The sequence below is a fragment of the Mustela nigripes genome, chromosome 17, assembly GCF_022355385.1.
Source record: "Mustela nigripes isolate SB6536 chromosome 17, MUSNIG.SB6536, whole genome shotgun sequence".
NCBI classification, from domain to species: Eukaryota; Metazoa; Chordata; class Mammalia; order Carnivora; family Mustelidae; genus Mustela; species Mustela nigripes.
In genome coordinates, this window is record NC_081573.1 from 5,684,419 (window position 1) to 5,709,961 (window position 25,543).

At 48.9% G+C, this 25,543-nt stretch overlaps 1 protein-coding gene across 4 annotated transcripts; it reads right to left on the reverse strand.

The window, feature by feature from the left end:
- Positions 1 to 12,058: 12,058 nt before the first annotated feature.
- On the reverse strand, positions 12,059 to 25,520 carry DHDH (dihydrodiol dehydrogenase). 4 transcript variants are annotated; one of them, XM_059382515.1, is made up of 7 exons: positions 24,632 to 25,520; positions 19,105 to 19,216; positions 17,553 to 17,716; positions 15,376 to 15,627; positions 13,568 to 13,720; positions 12,451 to 12,604; positions 12,059 to 12,205 (listed from the first exon to the last, which is right to left on the reverse strand). In XM_059382515.1, the coding sequence occupies exons 1-7, from the start codon at positions 24,797 to 24,799 to the stop codon at positions 12,108 to 12,110; spliced, it is 1,101 nt and encodes a 366-aa protein (XP_059238498.1). In that variant the 5' UTR covers positions 24,800 to 25,520; the 3' UTR covers positions 12,059 to 12,107. The 4 variants fall into 4 exon arrangements, with proteins under 4 accessions (XP_059238498.1, XP_059238499.1, XP_059238500.1 ...); XM_059382516.1 differs by lacking the exon at positions 24,632 to 25,520 and adding an exon at positions 19,597 to 19,732; XM_059382517.1 differs by lacking the exon at positions 13,568 to 13,720.
- Positions 25,521 to 25,543: the final 23 nt, after the last annotated feature.

The window sequence follows — 25,543 nt, forward strand, 5'->3', positions numbered from 1 at the left end:
AGAGAGAGAGAGGAGGAATCGGGCTCCCTGCCAAGCAGAGAGCCCAATGCGGGACTCGATCATAGGACCCTGAGATCATGACCTGAACCAAAGGCAGAGGCTTAACCTACTGAGCCACCCAGGCGCCCCAAGGTCATATCCTTTGATGTCCTTTGCAGTGAATTACAGCTATCTCCTTAGGCAGGTGTGTACCAGCCTTAAGAAGAGTAATATTTCCAGCCCCTATTTGACTGGGGAGTTACAGCTTGATAATAACCCCCCTTTCTTCCAAACTGCTCCACAGACATGTAGGACTAGGAAAGCACATCTAGAGTCAGTATCAATATTAATTTTTAAGGCTTTGGCAATTGCAAAGCACCACACATACCCTAAAACCATAAAGTGGGCAGCACACATACGCAGTTTTTCTTAGTCTCTTTTCCATAAACTACTGACATCAGTAAACCAAGGGTCATCTGTCTTTTCAATGTGGGCATCTTTAAAATCTGGCTGACTAGCATCAGCAAGATGAATAACCTCTTAACAGTTATGCTCTACAGAAGGACGATGGTCAGGTCCAAGCATGGGTAGCTGGGTTTAAAGTCTGACGGGTCAAGGATTATTTCAGAGGGATCTATATAAAGCATAAGTCTGGGGGTGCCTGGGTGGATCAGTGGGTTAAAGCCTCTGCCTTTGGCTCAGGTCATGATCTCAGGGTCCTGGGATCGAGCCCTGCATCGGGCTCTCTGCTTGGCATGGAGCCTGCTCCCCCCCCCCATCTGCCTGCTTGTGATCTCTCTCTCTGTATCAAATAAGTAAAACCTTGAAAAAAATGCATAAATCTGCCTCCATCATCCGTTGGTGGCCTTTGGTTTCAAAGACACTCTGGGCCTGATGTGAAGTCATTACAGTCAGGGACTGTCCAATAGTGAGCTTTGAGGCTCTTTTGTATGTACTTTGCTAACGCCTTTGCTTGCAACTCTTGCAAGAGAGGTGGCTTCTGGGATAAATATGACTGTGAGGGATGAAACAATTAAGAAGACCTCTTTGGGGTCAAGTGTTAATATCCTAATTACAAGGAATCACTGGCAAGTGGGGGAAGACTTAACTAAGAAATAAGGACATTCCCAAGCACATTATGCAATCCGATCATAAAGAAAGTGAGGTCATCCGTTATCTCCAGTAAGTCCACAGTTAACCCCGGAGTGGGGCATGCTCTGGCTTTTAGGAAAGGATTATTGTCATCCCAGCCATGGGGAACTAGCCAAAGTGATAGCTGAGTTGTACAATTGGTGGGGAATCTATTCCATTCTCCAGTTGTTTAAGTAATCGTGTGCCCATGAGGGGCTGTTATTATCCCCACAGAATAAAAAGCAGGAAGATTATAAACGAGCTATTGTGCTTTTCTCTGAAGTTTCCCTCAAGCTGTCTAGCTTAGGCAAATGACAAACATTTGAAGACAGTCAAGGTCTAGAATTTAACATCCACAAAGTGGGTTATTTAAACATAATTCCTGGGCACCTGGGTGGCTCAGTGGGTTAAGCCGCTGCCTTCGGCTCAGGTCATGGTCTCGGGGTCTTGGGATCGAGTCCCGCATCGGGCTCTCTGCTCAGCAGGGAGCCTGCTTCTCTCTCTCTCTCTCTCTCTCTCTCTGCCTGCCTCTCTGTCTACTTGTGATCTCTCTCTGTCAAATAAATAAATAAATAAATCTTAAAAAAAAAAAAGATAAACATAATTCCTTTCTCTAAAATAACCTTCATTTCCAGAGATAGCCGAATTAGGACTGATTTGTTTACAAAACGAGTCCAATTTTAGCAAACTTGGCCTAATTATTTACATACACTCAGCAAGAACAGTGAGTGATCATATAGCTCTTTTAGCATCTGATTTGCTGGAAATTTTTTTTAAATTTTATTTATTTATTTGACAGAGAGATATTACAAGTAGGCAGAGAGGTAGGCAGACAGAGAGAGGGAAGCAGGCTCCCCACCAAACAGAGAGCCCGATGTGGGGCTCGATCCCAGGACGCTGGGATCATGACCTGAGCCAAAGACAGAGGCTTAACCACTGAGCCACCCAGGCGCCCCTGTCAGAATTTTTTAAAAGGAATCTCTAGGTTGAACTTTTAGTAGCCTCTCCAGGCCTAGAAGCCAAGCCAAGAGCTTACCACCAGGCATGTTGGCAGTTATCTGTAGATTTGGATGAATTCCTCTTCACGAGGTCCCTAAGGTGTCTTGAGGGTCCTGTACCTGCCAGGAAGGGACATTCGGGCTGCTGGGAACTATGTAAGCAAAGTACCAGACCAATGTTTCCAAGGGGCTTTACGGCTCCACCTTAAGCTGTCTGGTCCTTTCGGAGTCTATGGACGTCCTTCTCAAATATGACATTCCAGCCAAAGTCTTGGTAAAATAACCAATTGTTTCCAATAGTGTCCTCTTACAAGGAGAACAGATTCTTACGGAACTTAAGAAATGAATATGACTGCCATGGAGGAAAGAATACTTACTGAGACCTTTTGAATCTTAGAGGGTACAGGTAGAGATCTGTTTACAAATGAATACTTTAACACGTTTTTATGAGTCACAGTTATCTTAAGAAAAAGAATTCTTAATCTGGAAGAGTGAACATTAGAAAACCAGCAATGTTTCAGACAAGAGCCACAAGAATTGTAATCTTTTTAGTTCATTTAGTCTAATGTCACTGATTTTTGTTCAGTTCGAATGCAGCTTTTGGTTAGTTCTGGAAATTCTTACTCATTTCAGTTCTGATCTTAAAGATACAGAATGCTTGTATTGTCCTGTAAGTCTTTTATATGAACCTCCTTGAAGATGAACTCATTTTGCAAGATAGTAAGAACAATTACAAATGACAAAACAAAACCAAAAAATCCCCCAAACGGACAGTGTTAATGATTCTGATATCAGAGTTCACTATGATATGACTGACAAGGAAACTCAAGTTATTCTGACACTTAACACTCAATAACCAGAACGAGAAGGTAACATATCACACAAATAAGCCTCATCAGTCAACAAGACTGTTCATGATTTAAATCTTGGGGAAGTTTGCTGAAACCTTAGAACTTTGTGGGACACCTGGGAGGTTCAGTCGGTTGAGCGTCTGCCTTGGCGCGGGTCGTGATCCCAGAGTCCTGGGATTGGCCCCTGCCCAGTGGAGAGCCTGTTTCTCTACCCCTCTCCCTTGCCCTCTCTTTCTTTCTCTCTGCCTGAAATAAATAAAATCTTTAAACAAAACCCTCAGAAACTTTAAAAGCACATGCCTAAATGGGATTCAGGATGTTAAAGATCTGATAAAGGAAAAACACAGAAACTGTGTTTTTCTGGGCTGGCAAAAAGGAAACAACTATTTACATTTTCTTAATCAAGAGCGGACCAACAATTGGAGAAAAAACTATTTGAACCGAGAGAAAGCAGACTTTTCAGTGTTATACCAGTGTACTTTTAAAATCCATTCATTTCAATCTTTGTCTGTCCTGACCACACCTAAAATTCTATTCTGGAGTTTTCCTTTCCTAAATGTCCTACAACTTTCCTTTGCAATCAAATTTTGTCCAATGTCATTTATTTCCAAACAACCAATCTCGTTTAGGACAAAAGTACCTTCTTTTACCATCAACAAAAATGCATTCCCATTCCTTAAATCTTTCTTACATATCTTCTACTTTTCTAGAGTTTTTTCCCTTATTTCCATAAGTCTTAATCACACTTAGCAGAATTTTGCACTCTTACAAACACGGTAGTCCCCAATGATGACCAAGTAGTAACCAGTTGTGACCTGTTAAAACAGTGTTCTTTGGATGGCAAAATTAAGCACAAAACATGTTTACCAACAGATTTAAACATCCTCAGTTTCTTTGCCGTAAGAAGTCAAAAGCACAAAACCTATGTCCAGGTATCAATGATTTAGCACTTTATCTGATTTGGAAAAGACCCAGATGTCCAAAGAGTTTCATCCCATTTATCATCCAAGCAAAACTTTCAAGTTTCAGGATACCAAAGCCTTTGAAATATATTGTAGCAATTAATCACGAAAACTATGATGAGACAGACAACTCATCATTTCAAGTCATCGTTTTACTAACAACTGGCAACAGAGATAACACTCTGACCTTCAGTAAACCTTGACAGAGAGTATAAGAGTTTCACGTTTACTGGTGGTAACCTGAGACGTCGTCTTTTTTTTTTTTTTTTTTTTTTTTAAGATTTTATGTATTTATTTGACAGAGATCACAAGCGGGCAGAGAGGCAGGCAGGGGGGTGGGGGGCATGCTCCCCGCTGAGCAGAGAGCCTGATTCCGGCTCGATCCCAGGACCCTGGGATCATGACCTGAGCCGAAGGCAGAGGCTTAACCCACTGAGCCACCCAGGTGCCCCGAGACATGGCTATCTTAATTAAAACAACCAACTTAACTTAGTTTAAATATTGAATTATCCTCCCTGTTGTCAGTTTTTAGCTGAGACGTGGGTGGGGAAATCTGGACTAGGCCGTGTTAAGTCCAGGAAGTGCTCTTCTCACTCCTGGACAGTGAGGGTAAGAGGAGGAGCCAACAGTTCTGGAAGCATCGAGGATGGTCGTGAACCCAGGTTTACAGGCCACACCCAAGGTGGTACAGAAACAGGGGGAAAAGAGGCAAAGTGCTGGCAGAAGGCAGAGAGAGAAGCGTTCCCCGTCCTAGAGCTCCTTAGCTCCAACAGAGAAGCAGATGCCATGTTTCGCTGCCAACAAGTGGGGAACAGGCAGTCCATGTCCGGCCAGAGAACACAGGGAATTTCCCAAAACGAAGGGAGTTTCAGAAGCTGCCTGGGAATATTCCTTGAAGTCCCCGTCCTGAGGGAGACTAAACATACCTGGCTCCTGTTATCACCATTAACCAGGGAATGAGTGAGGGAGAAGCCCCCACATCTGTTAGGAGGAACAGAGAGGAGGAGAGTCAGGGTCCCCTTTGCTAGAGAGGGTCTGCGTTTCCCTCCAGCAACCCGGGGACGCCCGGGTGGCTCAGTTAAGCATCTTCCTTCAGCTCGGGTCATGATTCCGGGGTCCTGGGATCAAGCCCCCCACATTGAGCCCCACATCAGGCTCCTTGCTCAGCAGGGAGCCTGCTTCTCCCTCTCCCACTCTCCCTCCAGCAGCCTGGGTTTATTCGGAAGAGGTTGGATAATTACCACCCGATATGTCAGGAGGGAGTTTACTAGCCGACCCGTTCTGCCCTATTTCCTACAAAAGAGATCTCTCTGACAGATCCCACTGAGACCATGCGGTGTTACGGGAGCCCTGTCCTTTCCTTAGTTTTGCAATCCGAATTGTTTCCAGTGCGTTAAAGACTCCCCAAGGGAAAGTTCTTGGGAAGCCTACAGAGACCATGCTTCCAGAAAAATAAAGAATGTCCATTACCACATTCCCCCCACGCCCCTCCTAGATAGTGTCCCACGCAGGGTTATGTCAGAAGCTCCCGTGTGTCAAAAGCGACCTGAGGCGTCCCTCAAACAAGACATCACTATTAATCGCAATCTGGCTTTCCCATGAAGGCATTCCGCCCTAAAAGGCCCATAGGAGGGACGCCGGTAACCCAGGCTGCTGATGGGTGCTGGTGAAGGGACATAAACACCCGTGCGCTGCTGATCGGGTGTCCCTGGAGGCTGCGCACTGCCCTGCCATTTTAACCCATGGAAAATACTAGAAACGTTTTACAAGGGGAAATGACCCAATTTAGTAGTTTTAAGTAGTTAGTTGAGAACATTGACGGAGAACAGTAAAGACGGACATCCACCATGGTCTAAGCGACAGTGCAACATACGCTGTCCTTTCGGCCAACTTCCCTAGGAAATGGTCCCTGGTTGGGTTTTAATTCCATCGGATACTGGTTTTGGCAGGATTCCGGTGACCATCGCTCCGCCAGAAGCCGCTGGACCGGGGACATGGAAGGGATCGCATTAGATCAGTCGGGAGGAAACCTCACGTGGGAGTCTTAACACTGGCAGCTGTCCTGATGACTCAGGTGGCTGTCCCATGCCCAGGACAGACGGCTTTGTATTAAGGACAGGAATGAAGAGAGGGCATCAAGTTGCTGGGTCTTATTACCATCCCGGCCAGGGGACTAACTTCCAGCCAAAAAGCAGACTTTCTCCTCCCCGTACAGAAGCCACAGGCTAGAGGACAGCGACCTGAGCAACTGGCAGGGAAATGTTCCAGTAAGACCGTACTCCCTGAAAGACCCCTGAAATGAGATTGAAGGAAGAGGAGAGAAAGTACTCACCAAGTTTGCACTGAAGCTCGAAGTCCCTTCATGGTTGCTGGATGTTGTTAGAAATACCTTAGGGTTAGGGCTGGAAGCCAATGGCCCAAAAGGAGTTCTTGAGACATCTTTGGTGCAAAAAGGTCACCAGCAAGCGGAGAACACCCCTGGGGAGAAAGTACTCCACTAGAGTCACGAGGGGTGGCCCGTTATAAACCTACAAGTTGGGAGGGGGAAGTAGGAAAAAAGGAGTTTTCAAAAGAACTTTCATATGCTAAAGAGGATCTACAAGATACCTGAGCCCTTGCCATTGTCAAGTTCAGGTTGTTTTGCCCCTCTAACAAGGTGTTAACATTCAGATAGTTGGGAGATTCCTGGAAGAGTGTCACACTTGTCCTAGGGCGGGGCGGGGAGGGGGTGTGGGAGGGGGTAGAGGTGAGGGTGAGGTGGGATTGTAAGGGGTGGAGAAGTAGGGGGTGGGGGGGAGTGGAGGGTGGGAGGGGTGGCGGGGTTACAGGGTGTTGGCTTGTGCTTTGCACTCAGCCAGTGTTCTTCTGTTCCCTTCTCTCCCCTTACCAGTGTCCTGATTGAGGCCCTGAACCTGAAGCACCCAGCTAAGGCACGTGTGGATTTCCAACCTCCAGGAACGGTGTGAGATAATATTTATTGCTGTTTTAAGCCTGAACGTTTGGGAGTGATTCATTTCACAGCGATAGCTGACTAAGTCATCCCGGACAACAAAGGCCTATTTACAGATGAGGACACTGAGGCCCAGAGAAGGAGCTGAACTTTCTAGAGTTGCACAGGAGTTCTCCTGGATGCTCTCAGGTGTTCAGCTTGACAGCTGTGTCATTCGGACAAGAGCTTTCTTACTCAGCCCCACTCATAGGTCCCAGCCTCTTCCATGTCCTCCCAGCCTCCAGTCCCTCCCCTCTAGTGCATCCCCCCACACAGACTTAGAAGGGTCTTACTATATACCCAGAGCTGACCATGGCCTTCCCCTGCTCGCAGCCCTCCCATGGCTCCCTGGTAATGAAAAATCTCTTACATGTTTTTTAAAAAATATTTATTTATTTATTTATTTCAGAGAGGGGGGAGAGAGAAATAGCATAGGCAGAGGGAGGGAGAGGGAGAATCTTCCAGCAGATGCCCCACTGAGCAGGGAATCCAACACAGGGCTCCATCCCAGAACCCTGATATCATGACCTGAGTTGAAACTAAGAGTTAGTTGCTTAACTGACTGAGCCACCCAGGTGCCCCTCTCTTACACGTTATTACAAGACAATGAAGGTGGGGCGCCTGGGTGGTTCAGTGGTTTAAATATCTGCCTTTGGCTTGGGTCATTATTCTGGGGTCCTGGGATTGAGCCCTGGGTGGGGGCACCCTGCTCAGCGGGGTGTCTGTTTCTCCCTCTCCTTCTGCCTCTCCCACCCCTGTTCTTTCTCAAGTAAATTAATAAAACAAAAAAAAGGACAATGAAGCTAATAGGATCTGCTACTTACAGTACATCCAAAGAGGAGAGAAACTGGTATTTTAAGACTTTTCTAACAAAGAAAAATATAATGTACAGATATTTTAAAGTTATAGACTTATATTACAAGATGTAAATGATAGGTGGAATCTGGGTGTGGCTTCCCTGGGGTCCCTGCTTCACATTCTCTCCCAAGGCTATCAAAAAGGGGTCAGCTAGGGTTCTGGTCTCATCCAAAGTTTCAGCTGGGGAAGGATCCATTTCCAACCATTTTTTTTTTTTTTAAAGATTGTATGGACTTATTTAAGAGAGAGAGAGAATATGAGCAAGGGGAGTGGGAGAGGGAGAAGCAGAAGCAGACTCCTCTCTGAGCAGGGAGCCTAATGTGGGGCTCAATTCCAGAGTCTCAGGATCATGATCCGAGCCAAAGGCAGATGCCCAACCAATTAAGCCACCCAGGCACCCCCATTTCCAACCATGCTTGCATGGTTATTGGGAAGACTCAGTTCCTGGAGATAGGTTGGGTTGAGGCCTCCATTCCTTGCTGGCTGCTGGCCACAGGCTATCCTTATTTCCTTGTCGTGGGACCTCTTCACAACACGGCATCACAGTGAGCAAACAGGAGTGTAAGGAGGGCTGACGTCCGCTACTATCACTTAGTCTCAGAAGGGACATCCCAACCCCCCTGGCCTTTAGCAAATCACTACTAGATCCAGCACACCCACAGGAGGGGGAGACACAAGGACATGAAGACCAGGAAGTAGAGGTCACTGAAATCCACCATAGAAACCAGCACCGGGAGATGAGGAGCCCTTTATGTTGTGGGTGCAAAGTTATTCAGGAGCAGTGGGCCCTGGTGGCTGACCTAGGAAATTTTGCAGGGTGGGGACTACTAGGTAGGATCTGGGGGTTCTGTTTTGCTTCAACGTACTGAAAATGAATCCATCTCTCATGTTCTAAAAGCTGTGGTATCAGGTGTTCCAGTCAGCTACTGCTGCATAACAAATCATCCCAGAGATTCGCAGCTTCAGACCACAGGAATCATCTTATTATTTTTCATAGGCCCGTGGGTGATGGAATCAGGAAAGGCTTAGCTGGGCAGTTCCAGCTTGGGGCCACTCAGTGTTTTTAGTCAGACAGCAGTGGGGCGGGAACAGTAGAGTCTGTGGCAGCTGGAACCCACTGGCTGAGAATCTCCTTCCTCACGGAGTCTCCAGGCTTTCCGCATGGTTTCTGTGTGGGTTAGTTCGGGCTTTGTCGTGGCTTGGTGGCTTCAGGATGGCTGGGCTTCGGGCATTATGGCTGAAGGTTTCAAGAGTATTTCAGCTTGCAAGGAAGACGTTGCATGGCCTTTCCTGACAACTGCACAAGTCGTGGGGGTTGACTTTCTGCCATGTTGCAGTGACTATGGCTGAGTCATGAGCACATTCAGTTTCAAGGGAAGAGGAACAAGAGGAACTCCAGTGAGAGGGGAAGTGAGTGGGACAGGAGAGATCTCAGGAAAATGCAAGGCAGCCCACTAATTCAGCTTTAGGAAAAGCTAATGTGACAGTGACTTAAACATCAATGAAGCTTATTGACCTCTCATGGGAAGTCCAAGAAGATGCCATCCCATGTGATATGAACATAGGGAGGGAAGTTCCAAGGTCAGGGAGTGTGTGTTTAACTTTCTATCTGCTTGGCTGGGCCACAGAATATCCAGAAATATGGCCTTATATTTTTGGGGTGTTTCTGTGAGGGTATTTTGGGTGACATAACATTTACATTGGTGACTTAGTAAAGCAAACTAAAAGTTCCTTCCTGTGGGTGAGACCATCCAATCAGGAGAAGGCCTGACTAGAACCAAAAGGCAGACCCTCCTCAGAGTAAGAAAGAATTCTTTCTGCCTGACTGCCTCTGAACTGGGACACCAGCCTTCCTCCTGCCTTCGGTCTCACGCTGAAACATCAGTTCTTCTTGCATCTCAAGCTGCAGGCCTCCTGAGGAGACGTGCACCTGGTACTCCAGCCTTTGGACTTGATACTGGAACTAAACATCAGTTCCCCTGGGTCTCTGGCTTGCCAGCTCCCGCTGTAGCCTCAGGACCTGACCACTTCCATTGTGTGTCTTTCTTCTAGCTTTCTAGCTTGTGGCTCCACCATCTGCAAACGTGGCTTCTGTCTTATGGTGTACGACTGACACACCAATGCCCAACAACACATCTCTACTCCAGTATCAGGGAGAGGTTGAAAGGGAGACCATCCTCTTTGCTTAAAAAAGGCTGGAACTGGGCGCCTGGGTGGCTCAGTGGGTTAAGCCGCTGCCTTTGGCTCAGGTCATGATCTCAGGGTCCTGGGATCGAGTCCCGCATTGGGCTCCCTGCTTCCCTTCCTCTCTCTCTGCCTGCCTCTCCATCTACTTGTGATTTCTCTCTGTCAAATAAATAAATAAAATCTTAAAAAAAAAAAAAAAAGGCTGGAACTCAGATGCTGTATACATCTCATTGGCCAGCACCTACCCATGTGGCAAGACCTAGTTGCAAGGGATCCTGGGAAATGTAGTCTTTAGCTCAGCAGCCATATGTCCAGCGAATACTTTCCCATCATTTAAGTGAGGGATTACAGTGATGTTAGCCATGTTTGCCACACAAAAGATGGAAACCAAGCAAGCAGAGGGCTGAAACCAGTGTAGTGATAGCTGAACAATGTATAAGGGGACTTGGAATAGAAAATAATAGAAAACTCATTTGATTGATGTCTGGTCTCTCTTATTTGCTCCAAGTTGGAATTGCTAGTGTAAACCCAAGGTATCCACCTCCATCTTTTAGAGCCTGGTAGAGTTGGACTTCCTGGGCTCTCTCTGGCTCATCAAGGTCGTGTGACTAGCTTTTGCCAATGAATTACAAGAGGTTATGTATGTTGTTTATGTGTTAGGGCATTTAAATTTTGGTACCAAAGCCTCCAGAACTTTCTTTCCTTGGCCACAGTGACTGGCGGGATTCCAAATGCTAGCGGTCCTGTTAGCCTAGATACCAGACGTATACAGACCAGAACCCTCAGCTAATACATAACACCAGTGAGATATACACCTGTTTACTAAGTTGAGATCTGGGGGGTGTTACTGCAACATCACCGAACTGACACAAACTATTACAGAAAAATAGGAAAGTTAGACCTTGCTTAGAGCACAGAGTTAACCCTAATTGGCTGATCAGCCACCCACACATAGCCCCCGCCCAACTGCTTGTAATGTTAGTGGGACGGACATCCTAAACCTGCTGCACAGAGGGGCCTATGACCCAGGCTTTGCCAATAAGGCCACTGAAACTGAAGGCAAGGGGCACCTGGGTGGCTCAGTCAGTTAAGCGTCTGTCTTTGGCTCAGGTCATGATCCTGGGTTCCTGGGCTATCAAACCCCATGCTGAGCAGGGAGCCTGCCTCTCCCTCTCCTGCTTCCTCCCTGCTTGTGTTCTCTCTCATGTTCTTAAAAAAAATAAAAAGGAAGAAATGGAAGGTAAATCCTTTCTCTCCTGTTAAAATGACTTTTTGTACCATAATGGAGGCCTGGAGTTTCTAGACACTGGTTTGGAAAAGCCTGATCTCAAAGCAAAGGGCCATCAGTTAACATTTGTTGAGAATCTACCCTGCCCCCAGGGGCTGTTCATATACCATCTCATTTAACCCTCACCAGAGGGTGGTCAGTACTGTGTCTTGTCTTTACTGAGGAGGAGACAGGGACAGGGAGAGGCTGCAGGTGAGTGCACTTAGGGACACGCCTCCTACCCACAGGCGAGTCCTTGCCCAGGTCACACAGGGTATGGTAGGCAAACCAAGCTCTGCCCACAGGGGTCTGCTCTAAGAGCTTGTGAAAAATGTGGTCTCTGGATGCCTGGGTGGCTCAGTCAGTTAAGTTTCCGCCTTCAGCTCAGGTAATGATCCCAGGGTCCTGGGATTGGGTCCCACATCAGGCTCTCTGCTCAGCAGGGAGTCTGCTTCTCCCCCTGCCTGTTGCACTCTCTCCCCCTCAAATAAAGAAATAAAAATTTTTTTTAAAGATTTTATTTATTTATTTGACAGAGAGAAATCACAAGTAGATGGAGAGGCAGGCAGAGAGAGAGAGAGGGAAGCGGGCTCCCTGCTGAGCAGAGAGCCCGATGTGGGACTCGATCCCAGGATCCTGAGATCATGACCTGAGCCGAAGGCAGCGGCTTAACCCACTGAGCCACGCAGGCGCCCCAGAAATAAAATTTTTTTAAGAAGTGTGGCCCTGACCCTGTCTTCCTCCCCTTCCCCACATCCTTCTACCAATTTATTCTCTAGTGACCCCTCTGGCAACCCCTTTGCTCCAGCTCCCACCAAACCACCATTGCCACAATCTCTGTGGGAGCCACGTCTTTTTTATTCAGGGCACACGTCAGTGTTTGTCTTAGGGGAAGGTGACTCCAATGGCCTTCCTCACTTCTTCAAGGATGTCAGCCAGGAGTTCACTTTCCACCAGGGGCATCACAGGACTTTCCTTCAGACCTGGGGGAGAGTACAGTTAGGGACCCCTTCTGAGTCACGCCTTTAAGATCAAAAGAACTACCATTCCCTGAATCCTGTGAGGCAAAGTCATACATGGTGCTGGCTGACCGATGCCCCAAGGGGATCCTGGGAATTGTAGTTCTAGACAGCTACTTAGAGAAGCTGAGGGTTGGGGAGCAGCCCGCTTTTCCTACCAGCTTTGCCCCTCCACCTGCCACCCTCTCACCCATCCTTCACATCCTTACCCTTTCGCAAGCACTCCCGGACATGCTTGGCCTCATAAACCATGCCCGCTCCATTTGGAAAATTGAACTCCTTGCCTGGGGTTGGGGGCAGCGGGAACTCCTTATGCTCTCCCTTCACCACCAGCTCTGTTGGGCACCAGAAGGGCTCGAGGACCTGGTGGGGAGAGAAGAGGTGGCTACTGTGGGCTCCAGCCTAAGGATATTCAGGGGGCCTCCCTCAGCTTGTCCCCCTCTTCCCCAATGCTGGAGATTTGCTTCTCAGCCACAGAACTGTCACAATAGAAAACTGTTCATCTTCCCAGGGACAAACCCCTCTCTAACAGGATGCTTAGGCCTCGAAGACAGCTTATATCCACATGTGTGGGACTCTCCTTTGCAAGGAGGAGACTTAGACAATCCAGCATCTTCTTATTTACTAGGAGACCTGATTTTTTGGCCCCAGAGCCCCGGGAAGCCAACAATATTCCCATTACCAAGTCTAGGCCAAACTGGAGACAGAAATGTGCCCAGGCAAGGTCCAAATTCTTCTGCTAAGAACAGAATTTCTTTTGGGACGCCTGGGTGGCTCAGTTGGTTGAGCGGCTGCCTTCGGCTCAGGTCATGATCCCAGCGTCCTGGGATCGAGTCCCACATCGGGCTCCTTGCTCCGCAGGGAGCCTGCTTCTCCCTCTGCCTCTGCCTGCCATTCTGTCTGCCTGTGCTCGCTCTCCGCCCCCCCTCTGATAAATAAATAAAATCTTTAAAAAAAAAAAAAAAGAAAAAAAAAGAACAGAATTTCTTTTTAGCAACAGAGCCCCAGGAAGCCCAATGAGGCCAATCTTTGGTAATGCCTGGACCCAATCCTGGAAGCAATTCCACAGGCCACATCGGCCCTCTAAGCATGGTTGATAAGAACTAGTTTCTCCTCAGGCTCAAGGATTTTTGACAGGCCAGGAAATTCACCTTCAGGAAGGAGCCTAGAGGTCCAAACCCATCCCATGGCCTGGTGGTCGAGGATGCCTTCCTTAGCAATGCTGGGAAAGAGGCTGATTCAGCCCCCAGTTGGGTCCGGCAACCACAACTGGCGCACTCCTATTGGGAGGGGCCCCAGTTCCCATCTTGGTCAGTCGCATCTCACCTGTGCCATGCCCTTGGTGCCGCTCACTGAGGCCGTATTGGAGAGCGGAGCACAGATGCTGCAAGTAAAGCTGGCCTGGAGCTCTCCTGGGTACTGGAGGAGCACGGTGACCGTGTCGTCTACACCTGGGGAAGGCACAGGACAGGAGAAGGCCTGGTCCTCAAATCCCGCCTATGGAACACTGGGGCACCTAGGTGGCTCAATCACTGGGTGTCTGTCTTTTGACTCAGGTCATGATCCCGGGGTCCTGGGATTGAGCCCCGCATCGGGCTCCCTGCTTGGCGGGAAGTCTGCTTCTTCCTCTCCCACTCCCCCTGCTTATGTTCTCTCTCTCACTGTGTCTCTCTGTCAAATAAATAAAATCTTTAAGAAAGGGGGGGCACCTGAGTGGTTCAGTGGGTTGGGCCACTCCCTTCAGCTTGGGTCACGATCCCAGGATCCTGGGATTGAGTCCCATATCAGACTCCTTGCTCGGCGGGGAGCCTGCTTCTCTCTCTGCCTCTCCTTGCCACTCTGCCTGCTTGTGCTCTCGGTCTCTCTCTGACAAATAAATAAATAAAATCTTAAAAAAAGAAAAGAAAGGAGACCTCGCCTCTAACACAACAGTGAAAAAAGAATGAGGCACTAAAAACACACGTGCTGGGCACCTGGCTCAGCCGGTTATGTGTTGGACTCTTGGCCTCGGCTCAGGTTGTGATCCCAGGATCCTGAAATCGAACCCAAAGTCAGACTCCCTACTCAGCAGGGAATCGGCTTCTCTCCCTCTTCCAGAATTTCCCTCTGCTCCTCCTCCCATAATACATGCTCTCTCCCTCCCCCCAAAATAAATAAATATTAAAAAATTTTTAAAAACAACAACAATCACAAAAAAACACATATGCTAAGTGAAAGAAGCAGACCTGAAAGGCTGCGTATTGTTGAATGCCACTTGCGTGAAGTGTCTCATATCTGGCAAATCCCCAGAGCCAGAGAAGAGATGAGTGTGGCTGGGGAGGGCTCAGGGGTTTGGGAAATGGGAGAATAATCCCAGGCCATAGGATTGTACACTTTGAATAAATAAACTGTACAGTATGTGAATTATATCTCAGTAAAGCTGTTACCAAAATCAATGTATGCTGAAAAAAAAAGGGGGGTGCACCTGGGTGGCTCAGTCGGTTAGGCATCTGCCTTCGGCTCAGGTCACGACCCCAGGGTCCTGATATCAGGTCCCTCGCTGGGCTCCCTGCTCAGCGGAAAACCTGCTTCTCCCTCTCCCTCCTGCTCTGCTTGCTTGTGATCTCTCCCTTTGTCAAATGAATGAATAAAATCTTAAAAGAAAAAAGCTTGCATACTGGGGCCTGCTTTTTACTGGACATGAAACTGAGCCCACCATGTGAATGAGGCCACACTAGCCAAACGAAAAAAAAAAAGAGAGATTGACTTCATTAACTTTATGACAATCTCAGTTCCCCTTTCTTTCTTTGTCTCTCTTTACTCCCAACGTGGGGCTCAAACTTTCAACCCCAAGATCAAGAGCCCACATGCTCTACTGACTGAGCCAGCCCAGTTCCCTTCTGACCACCTTATTATTGACATTTTACCAGTAACTAGGCTTCAGAGACGTTAAGTGCCTTGGCTAAAACCACACAGCAAATCCCAGGACAGAGCATGCCCACACTCTCCACTCTGATCCTCTTTGACTTTGGGTAGGAAGTTCCTACAGCTGTCTAACCTGATTCTTAGGGTCTAGGAGGCTCATCCCCAGTTCAGTGCTCCCAGTGAGGGAGGATCACCCTTATTGTGCTCATACAGTCCAGGATAGACCGTACCTGTTTCATAGAGCCTGCCCATGGCTGAAATCTTCTCAGGCTTCTGCCCACCAAAGACCATGGAGATGAACTGGACACAGTAGATACCAAAGTCCACAGGGCACCGCCAGCCTGGGCTTTGTCTATGATCCGGGGTATGCCGGTAAGGTCCTTCCCAAATTCTGCCCGAGCCACCCGGAGACTTCCCAGAGCTCCCTGAGACACAGCCGACCTCAGAGCTTCTATAGCAGGAAAGAAGCGTGTCCAGATGCCCTGCACACCACAGACGGGAGAAAGCAGGACAATGGAAAAGGAAGGAAAGACGTCAGGACCCATGAGTTAACCAACCAGTTCCTCTCTCTTGTGGAACCCCAGCATGAGGGACTCCCTGCTGCTCCCCACTGTCCTCTCAAGAGCCCTCCGTCTCCCTTCCACAGCCTTCATCAGTCCCCAGGTTGTGTCCTGTCCCTGAGTCTCTCTGCCCCTCTCCTCTCCTCTCCATTTCCAGGGCCCCAACTCGGGCCTTGTCCTTTCTAGCTGGACCATTCCCCCAGTCTCCCAATAGTTATGGGCTCAATTGTGTCGCCACCAAATTCAGGGTGAGGTCCTAACCGGCTCCCCTCCGCCCAACGCCAGGACCTCCCAGTGTGGAGATGGGGTCTTTAAAGAGGTAATTAGGTTAAAATGAAGTCATTGTGGCAGGCCCTCATCCAACAGGAAGAGATGAGGACACTGACACTGAGGAAGGACCACCTGAGACACAGGGAGAAGAGTGCACTCTCCAAGCCAAGGAGGGAGGCCTTAGGAGAAACCAGCACCTTGATCATGGACTTCTAGCTTCCAGAAGTAGGAGAAAATAAGTCTCTGTTGTTGAAGTCCCCCATTCTGTGGTGGTACTTTGTGATCACAGCCCTGGCAACCGAATACACAGGGTCTCCCCACTCCAGACCATCCTCCACGTGGTCCCGGAGGCAGCTTTCCCACTCCAAGTTGGCCCTGTCTCAAATTACTTGCCCCACCCAAGATCACAGAGCTAGGAACCGGTGAGATGGAATCTAGAGTCTCCTCTGACTCTAAAGCCTGTCCAAGGTCAAGTTCAACTAAAGACATGAAATCTGCCCACTCTTATTTTCTGGAAGTCTTAACTCTGCTTTTCCTCTCTGGCCTGCTTACCTGGGCACTGTACTTCTCCTTTACGGCTTGGGTCAGTCCCTACCCACGGGTAACTTCCTTGACTATCCCCCACGCTGGGCTGATGCCTCTGGGTTCTGTCAACTGCCTGGTACTGTATCTACAAAAGTCTGTGCAACTGGGCATCGCGATAGCCCATTTCTGGGACCCTGGCCGACCTTGAGCTCATTGAAAACTGAGTCTGTGTCTTAACCCATTATGAATTCAGAGTTCCTAGGGTTGGATCTGGAACACAACTGGAGCCAATAAAAACAAGGAAGCAATAAATTCAGCACTTTGGCACTGCCGAGGCACAGTGAGAACCAGAAGCACCAAGGAACCAGAGTAAATCTGGACTATATCCTTCTTGTACATAGAGAACTTTTGAAGACTGGGAGCAGTAGTGGGCACAAGACAGCTAGCTAGGACATGGGGAAGTAAGAGATAGCTGTTGCTACTATTGGCAGAACCTATGGCAAGGCAGCATTTAAGAACCAGGATATTCCTTAATGTGAAAATAGCTCCTAAAGGTCATTTGGTAGCCGTCTTAACTGCTGGTGCTATCTAGTGCCATTGGGCAACCATTTTAATTACTGGCACTCTGCAAACTGTCAAAGGTCCCATAGAGGTAGCCATGTCTGATAAGGGCAAAAGCAAAGACAGGTTGACCTTGAGAGTTGATAAGGTGGAGGTGCCCTGCTCCTTCTGATCAATATTCTTGGAAATTCCCCCAAACTCAGCCTGTTGCTTTTTTATGCCACTTTTTCTCTAAAAAGCTGACAAAATACTGCTCAGGGGGCTGATGTTTGCTAAGCAAGGGTTCTCCCTCCTGAAAGATGTTGCTAGCAGAGTTCATGGCCCAGCTCAACTACATTCTGGAAAACACACCAACAACAGTTCCCTTTGCCGCGGTCTTTGTTCTTGACAAACCCTTCTGTTGTGCTCCTCCAAAAAAGTCCACTGGCAGCCATGTTTAATAATGGCAAGAAGCACTCTGTTGGAGGTTGGAATGTCCCCTTCACCCTCACCTCCATGAGAAAGAGGCCTCGGGATCGGGCTTCAGCAACCATTTCGCGAACTTCCGCAGAGTTTGTGCCCATGGGCTTCTCGCACAGAACGGCCTTGCCCGCTGCCAGACATAGCAACACTGCGGCCTTGTGCTGGACCTGCTGGGTGCCGATGTAGGCCACCTCTGGATTGGAAGGAAGGAGGGAGAGTCATTAGTAGCCCCAGCCACCCCAGACGTCCTGGACCTGCCCCTAATGTCGAGGCCCCGCCCCCAGCAAGCTAGGAACTGGGGTCTCACCAACCAAGGACGGTCAGTCCCATCCTAGGGGTCAAGCCTCGTGTCCCATTAGGAAGGAGCTAACCATTCTCTCCTATAACTCATTTTCTTCAGATTATTTCCAGCCTTCCAAAATGATCATGAAGTCATTTGTCACGATATCACCAAGAGGCAGATACTCTTATTTCGCCTGTTTTACAAATGAGGAAACTGAGAAGGGCAAGCAGAAGAGCAAAATGCCAGTTCCAGCAGCCTAACTCCAGTCTGGTTGCTGTCCAGCTCTACCATCCTGCCCCCCACTATCCAGGCCGCTCCAGAATATAGGAGCCCAGGCCACACAGCTTACTTAAAGCCGGAACAGGGGTGCCTGGGTGGCTCAGTGGGTTAAAGCCTCTGCCTTCCACTCTGATCATGATCCCAGGGTCCTGGGATTGAGCCCCGCATCGGGCTCTCTGCTCGGCTAGGATCCTGCTTCTCCACCCCGCCCAGCCCAGTGCCTGCCTCTCTGCCTGATTGTGATCTCTGTCTGTCAAACGAATAAATAAAATCTTTTAATAAATAAATAAATAAAATCTTAAAAAAAAAAAAAAGCCTGAACAGGGGTGCCTGGGGTGCCTGGGTGGCCCAATTGGTTAAGCGTCTGCCTTTTGCTCAGGTCATGATCCCTGGGTTCTGGGATCCAGCCAGTATGGGGTTCCCGCTCAGTGGGGAGCCTGCTTCTCCCTTTCCCTCTGCAGCTCACCCTGCCTGAGCTCTGCTACACTCTTTCTCTCTCAAATGAATGAAAGAATGAGTGAATGAATAAAATAAATAAATAAAAATCCTAAAAAGAAAAAAAAAGTCTTTTTTTTTTTTTTTAAGATTTTATTTATTTACTTGACAGACAGAGATCACAAGTAGGCAGAGAGGCAGGCAGAGAGAGAGAGAGGAGGAAGCAGGCTCTCCGCGGAGCAGACAGTCCGATGCAGGGCTCGATCCCAGGACCCCGGGATCACGACCTGAGCCGAAGGCAGAGGCTGATAACCCACTGAGCCACCCAGGCGCCCCAAAGGAAAAAAAAAGTCTTAAGAGGCTCACAAATTCAGGCCCCTTCCAAACCATGGACACCTTGTTAACAAACACAATTTCTTGCTAGACTGTTAATCGCAGACCCAACCCGTTCCTACAGTTCTGTCCCCCCAGCCCCAGACCCTTCAGAAGCACACAGGGTTTGGGCCATCCCGCGGAGCCGTGTTTATCCTACGGGGCAGCCTAGAGCCAGCGCCCTGGTGGCTTCGGCTGCATGTGTCACTCACCCACATTCGGGTCTTTGGCCAGCTCCTCATAGGACCCATAGGCCTTGGGGATGTCGTGTTTCCTTGCAAACTCCTTCGCCCGGCTCAGGTCTCGGGCTGCTACCGCCACCACCTGGAAGGACGCTAGGGTCAGACTTGGGAGGCTGCGACAGGTGGATGGGAGGGAGGTTGATGGAGAAGGGCCCGGGATAAGAAAATTACATCCCCCAGGATGCGAAGAGAAGGGATCCCGGGGGAGGACGTGACGGGGGCTGGACACGGGTCCTGGAAAAGAGAGATCTGGCGCAAGCGATTAAATTAAATCCCCTAATACCTAAATTTGTATTCTTCGCAGTAGTTCAGAACAAACCCTTCCCGAACTTGACGAAAGTCGAGTTCACGGGACAGAAGTAGGGAGAAAGGAGTAGGGTACCCTGGCTCCCTCCTCCCTCAGACCCTGGAGTCCCGGTCCCCAGGCCTGCTCTTCCAGAGGATTCCAGAGAGAGGGTGGACCTGGTGCTCGGAGCGAGGCAGCGTTCGCAGCACAGTCGTGAAGTCGCTGGAGATAAAACCGACTGACACGATGCCCCAGCGCACCGCCATCGTCAAAACCTGGGGTCGCAAGGTCTTGCCACCTGCGCCTAGAAATTAAAAACCTGGTGCCCCGCCCATCCGGGGGCGTGGTTATTTCTCCGCCTCTTGCACCTACGCCACTTCTCATTGGCCACTAGGCCTGCACACCCCTGCAGTCCGGACGCAAAGGAGGAGGTTATTTAAATCTAGCAGCTCACCATTGGCTCTGCTTTATGAGGGGGTGGGACCAGAAATTCTCCTTGAGTCGCCTATGGGGACTTCTAACCACGTGAAATTTTTTTTCCTTTTGCATCTCTACGGGCAACATTGGGGTTGAAGTCCCCACCGACAACAAGAGTTGCACGCTCTACCCACACGCTAGCCAGGCCCTCCGGGAGTGGGTGGGGAGGCTTCCTCCCTTGTCACCTTCGGAGCTGGCGCCCTTCCTCCTTCCCCTAACTCTTTCGCCCCAAAAGCCGGGCACCCTTAGGAATTGCCTAGGTGGGGGGGGGGGCAAGATGTAATAGCAAATATAAACATTACTAATATTTCTAGAACGCCTGTCGTGGCCAGGCCCCCAGCTCCGTGCTTTACTTTCCTCCCTTCCAATTTCTCACCACAGATCTGCGAACTGGATTCTATCGCTCGCTGTTTACAGAAGGAGAAACAATCCCAGAAAGCCATGGTCGTTTTTTGGAAGCCTCGCAGCCAGGATGTGAAGACGTGCAAACTGGCTGTTTCCAAAGAACGTTAAGTCTTAGAAACCAGTCTGTTCGCTTCTTAAGAGCCCAGGTGCCAGGTTGACTGGTCCCAGCCCATCCTTGCCACTGCCTGGCTGTACTGCTTTGCGCAAAGGGTTTCCCTATCAGAGTTTCACCTTCCTGTTCCAAAACTGAAGTCACAATGGCATCTACTTGTTGAAGAGGATTAACTGAGCTCCAGAGTCTACAATGTAAAATATATCAAGTGATTATTCTCTAAGTCAATTGGCAAACGGCTGGCCAACTTCACTCATGGCAAATCTGTGCACTTCTCTTTCCTTGTAGACATTCAGTTAAGGTCTGAGTTTCAGGGGCTCCTGTGTGGCTCAGTCGGTTAAGTGACTGCTTATGGCTCAGGTCATGATGTGAGGGTCGGGCATCAGGCTCCCTGCTCAGCGAGGGAGTCTACTTCTCCCTCTCCCTCTGCCCCTACCTGCCCCCTAGCTTGTGCTCTCTCTCAAATAAATAAAATCTTAAAAAAGAAAACAAACAAACAAACAAACAAACAAACAAACCAGCAGATTAAATAATGTAGCAATGTCAGTTCCTGGCTTTGACAATGCACTATATTTACCTAAGATATCATCGCAGGGTGGGTTGCAGGGTGGGGGGATGCTACCTGTCGGGTACAAGAGGGAGCTCTCTGTACTATTTTTGTAAGTTCTTAAACAGTTTCAGGATGAAATGTTACGACTTCAAATTGTTGGCAGCGAGTCCCTGTACCCAGAGGAATCATTTTGCAATATCCAGTAAAGGAGAAAAGGAGGGTGCCTCGTGATCCAGCAATTTCCACTGTGGGCAGAAGACACATACCCTTGAGAAACTGTCCAATGTGTGCCTGCGAGGGTGTATGTATTATTGCAACATTGGCCGTGATAGCTCAAAATTGGGAAGAGCCATCAGTAGAAGAGCCCATGAGCAAATGGTGGCGAATTCTTTTTTTTTTTTTTTTTTAAGATTTTATTTATTTGTCAGAGAGAGAGCGAGCACAGGCAGAATGGCAGGCAGAGTCAGAGGGAGAGGCAGGCTCCCTGCAGGGCAAGGAGCCCGATGTGGGACTCGATCCCAGGACGCTGGGATCATGACCTGAGCCGAAGGCAGCTGCTTAACCAACTGAGCCACCCAGGCGTCCCTAATGGTGGCGAATTCTAACAACAGGGTACCACACAGCAAGAAAAATGGGTGAACTAACTCCACACTATGTATACACCAAATCTCAAAGACATAAACTTTCAGTGGGGTACAGTACAAACACTGAACTGTGATGGCTGTGTTTAATTCATAATCAAGTTAGGAAGATCACTGCCCTGGGACAAGAATCCTGTGTGCCAAAGGTCTGATAAGGAACTAGGGGTAGACCGCTGGCTGGTAAGCAGATGATAGCCTCTCTGGGACCTGGAGTGAGAGCCAAGGGATTAACAAAGGGCATAAGACAATGTAGAATTTAGAGGTAGAACATCAGTGAATATATATTCTCTTGATGTCTGCTGGCAAGGGCTACCTGGCTGGGCTCAAGTGGCCACACGGGGGGGGGGGGGGGGGGTCTGTAACCTGAGAAACACACCTGCTTCCTAGCTCTTACTCTCTTTGTGGAGACAAGCAAGACAATGGTGCTGGAAGCATAGCAAAGCCAGTCTAAGCTTGGGCACCAGCACTTTCCAGAACTTGCAGGAAACACTGTAGGCAGACCTTGGAGGACGCTGAAATCATGGCAAAAGGGGAAGACCCTGTGCCAGCCAGCTTCTAGCCAGGAAATCCAGAATCCGCCTCTGGGGTCATTCCACAGATTGTCCTCCCAGGCAGAACACAGATATTTACTGAGCATCTAATTTGTTCTAGGTCCCGAGGACACATCAGAAATGAGACAGATATTTTCTCTGCTCTCATGGCAGCTTGCAGTGCTTTGTTATGTTCTAAGAACCCAGAACAGGCCATCATGGTTGGGTCAGTGGGGTGGAAGATGGGGCTGGGGAGGGGTCAGCAACGGTTTGGAGAAGACGTGGAAGGGTCTTCAGCAGGAGACAACAAAGATCTAACCATCATGACTCACATATTCACTGAGCAAACATTTTTACTTTTGACTTGGTCGTGTGCTGGGTGATGTGCAGGTACAACCTCGCTTTGCTCTCTGCCGCCCTCTAGTGGGCGAAAGAGAGACAACCTGTGGCAGGCACAGTAATCACCCCCTCCCAAAGACCAGAATCTATGACCATGCGACCTGACCTAATAAAACGGACTTTGCAGGTATCACTGTGAAGGCTCCTGAGATGGGGAGTTTTTCCCGGATTCTGTGGTGGACTCGTTGCAATTACAGAAGACCTAAGGAGAGGAAGGCAGGATACTCAACCCAAGCAGAGGGACCTCAAAACAGGGCAGGGGATTTGAAAATTCTCTGCTGCTGGCTTTGAAGCTGGAGGAAGGGGTCATTAGGCCAGGAATGCAGATGCAGGTGCCAGCAGAAGCTGGAAAAGCAAGGAAACAGATTTTCCACTTGAACTGCCAGGGTCTTGAGTTCAAGCTCCAAGTTCGGGCACAGAGCTTACTTAAAAAAAGAAAAGAAGTCAGTCTGGAACCCAGGTTGGGAGTGGGGGAGAATGTGAAAGATAAACCTAGAAGGATCAACTGGACCACTTGGGCAGGGCTGAGGAGCTCCTGTGTGGGTGATGGAGTGTGAAGGTGAAGACAGCAGCGTTTTGATCAATAGAGTCATATCCAAGTGTTAGAAAAACCCTTAGGAAATTAAAGGTCACAACCACAGAATGGATGAGTGGACAGCGAGCATGCCAGGCAGCGAGCAAAGTGTGCACTCATTAGCTCGTTTGTTTCAGATAAAGCGCTACACTCTACTTGGAGCTTGGACTCGTGGCCCTGAGATCAAGCGTCCCACGCTCTACTGATTGAGCCACCCAGGCGCCCCCCATTAACTCATTCACCAGAAAATTTTCAGCACAGATTCAGTGCCAAAAAGAACTTCGCATGAACTGGGTCCGGTGGACCAGGGTTCCAGTCCCAGCCCGGACATTTACTAGCTGTGGGCTTTTTGGCGAGTGACTTAGCTTCTCTTATTCGCTTCATCTGTAGAATGGGGTTTATAACAGTGATTGCCTCACAGTGTTTATGTGAAGATGAAATGGGCAGTTACCGAGATCATATAATGTGCTCGGCAGGGCACCTGCCATGTTCCAAGTGCTACAGAAATGTTCGCTGCTGTGTATTAGTGTCTCGCTGCTGCTGTAAGAAATGACCACCACCAATAGTAGCAACCAAGAAATCATTTTCCGAATATACATAGTCAAAATAATCCTGTTGATTTAAGACAAAAGGGGACGCCTGGGTGGCTCAGTTGGTTAAGCGGCTGCCTTCGGCTCAGGTCATGATCCCGGCATCCTGGGATCAAGTCCCACATCGGGCTCCTTGCTCAGCGGGAAGCCTGCTTCTCCCTCTGCCTTTGCCTGCCACTCTGTCTGCCTGTGCTCACTCTCTCTGACAACAACAACAAAAAAGACTAGAACAAAAGGCCAGACAGGGAGGCAGTGGTGGGGTGGAGGGGTCTTTGGGGCAGAGATGACCTGGTTCTTGACCATGTATACCAGCCATAGATGCTACTGTATGGGGCCACGAACTTGACAGATGTGAACCTCCCTCTCCTGGCTCCTTTGGAACTTAGAGTCTACTGATGGAGAGAGAGTAAGGAAGCCTGACACAAAAGGGTCCTGGGCAGCTGGAATGGGGGACCTCCTTCAATATGGAAGTCACCAACAGATGCCCAGGGACACTAATTGCGTAAATGTGTCCATATAATAACAAATTACTGCTTGCTGATCTCAAATTTCAACTCAGGAGCCATACTGTTCATGTGTATTATTATTGGATACTTCAAAGAACTCTACCATTTAATGCCCATTTTCCAGATTGGCTCAGTGAGGCTCAGCTCCCAGTCTTCCAGAAGCCGAGTGGCTGTGGCTGCTGTTTGTGGTCATTGTTGGGGTTTAAGCCGGGGTGCACAGCAGGTCGTATAACTCCCCAGACCCTTCCTTGGATATTTCAGGGTCTGGGAATTTGCGTTGTTAATGAGCCTCTCAGATAATTTTTTAAAAGTCCCATCAGTTCAGTAACAGTAAAAAAAAAAAAAAAAAAAAAAAAGGTCCCCACAATGGCAGTGAAAACCCTTACTTCTGGAGTATGTTCAGGGTTCTGCAAGTCCAGGATCTTACCAGCAGGCCAGAGACAAAGGCCTCAGCGGGTTTGTAACTGTCACCCAGCAGCTCTTTGACCCATCTCTCCACATCAGTCTCCAGCCCCCAAATTTCCTCTTTCTGTGGGGGGAGCTGCTCTGGGTCCATGCCTCCCGGTCGTAGCTCCTTACGATCATACTTGACCATGACCTTCCCTTGAGGCCTTACTCCATGCTGCTGGAGGCGCTTGCCTGCAGCCCCAGAGGGCCTCTGAAAGTAGAGAAAGGTCCCTGGGCCACAGGCTGCCAATACCTGGCCCAGGGTCGCTATCCGTCCCAGCTGCCTGGTGGGGCAGGTGAGGGTGGAAAGTATGTGCCTCCCTGCACTGCTGCCTCCTCAAGGAGGCCCACCAGCTGGCTCCAGGCCACTGGCTTGGGCTCTGCCAGAGCCACACAGGACACCTCCCAGCAGATTTGCCTGCCCTTGGTGCCCAGGGGCCTTGTGTCTCCTCAGATAGCTTTTATCATTTGAGCCTCCTTTAAACTTCGTCCTCTTTGTGGTACCAAACCGGACCTACGCTATGCCCAGTGGTGTGCTGGCAAACACGCGCTGGCATGCAGGGGTACTAAGAGGCTCTGATTTGTCACCTCTGCCAATTTCCTTCATCAGCTGTTGGTGCAGATGTGATATCTGGAGCAGCTGCAGCCACTCTGGGGCCACAGCAGAACTAGGTTATGGGAGGAAGTGGTTTCCTGGAATCACCCTACCCTAGGATGTCTTGTGTTGGGAGATAATACTTTTTCTATACTAAACCTTTCTATCCTTGTGGCTGGGATCCTGCTGAATGGGTGTGTGTGTGTGTGTGTGTGTGTATGTGCGCACACACACACACGGTGGACTTCTCAGAAGACAGAAAGTTGCCAGGATGAAGCCCCTCAGCTATTACAGAAT

What these genes read in the sequence shown, in the direction of transcription:
- DHDH (XM_059382515.1), bottom strand. Translation starts at nt 24,799, where the DNA reads ATGGTCAAGTATGATCGTAAGGAGCTACGACCGGGAGGCATGGACCCA. An exon ending in CCTTTGTCTCTGGCCTGCTG is followed by an intron (nt 19,217 to 24,631) that starts GTAAGATCCTGG and finishes GCGTCCTTCCAG; the next exon opens with GTGGTGGCGGTAGCAGCCCG. An exon ending in GGCCAAAGACCCGAATGTGG is followed by an intron (nt 17,717 to 19,104) that starts GTGAGTGACACA and finishes CTTCCAATCCAG; the next exon opens with AGGTGGCCTACATCGGCACC.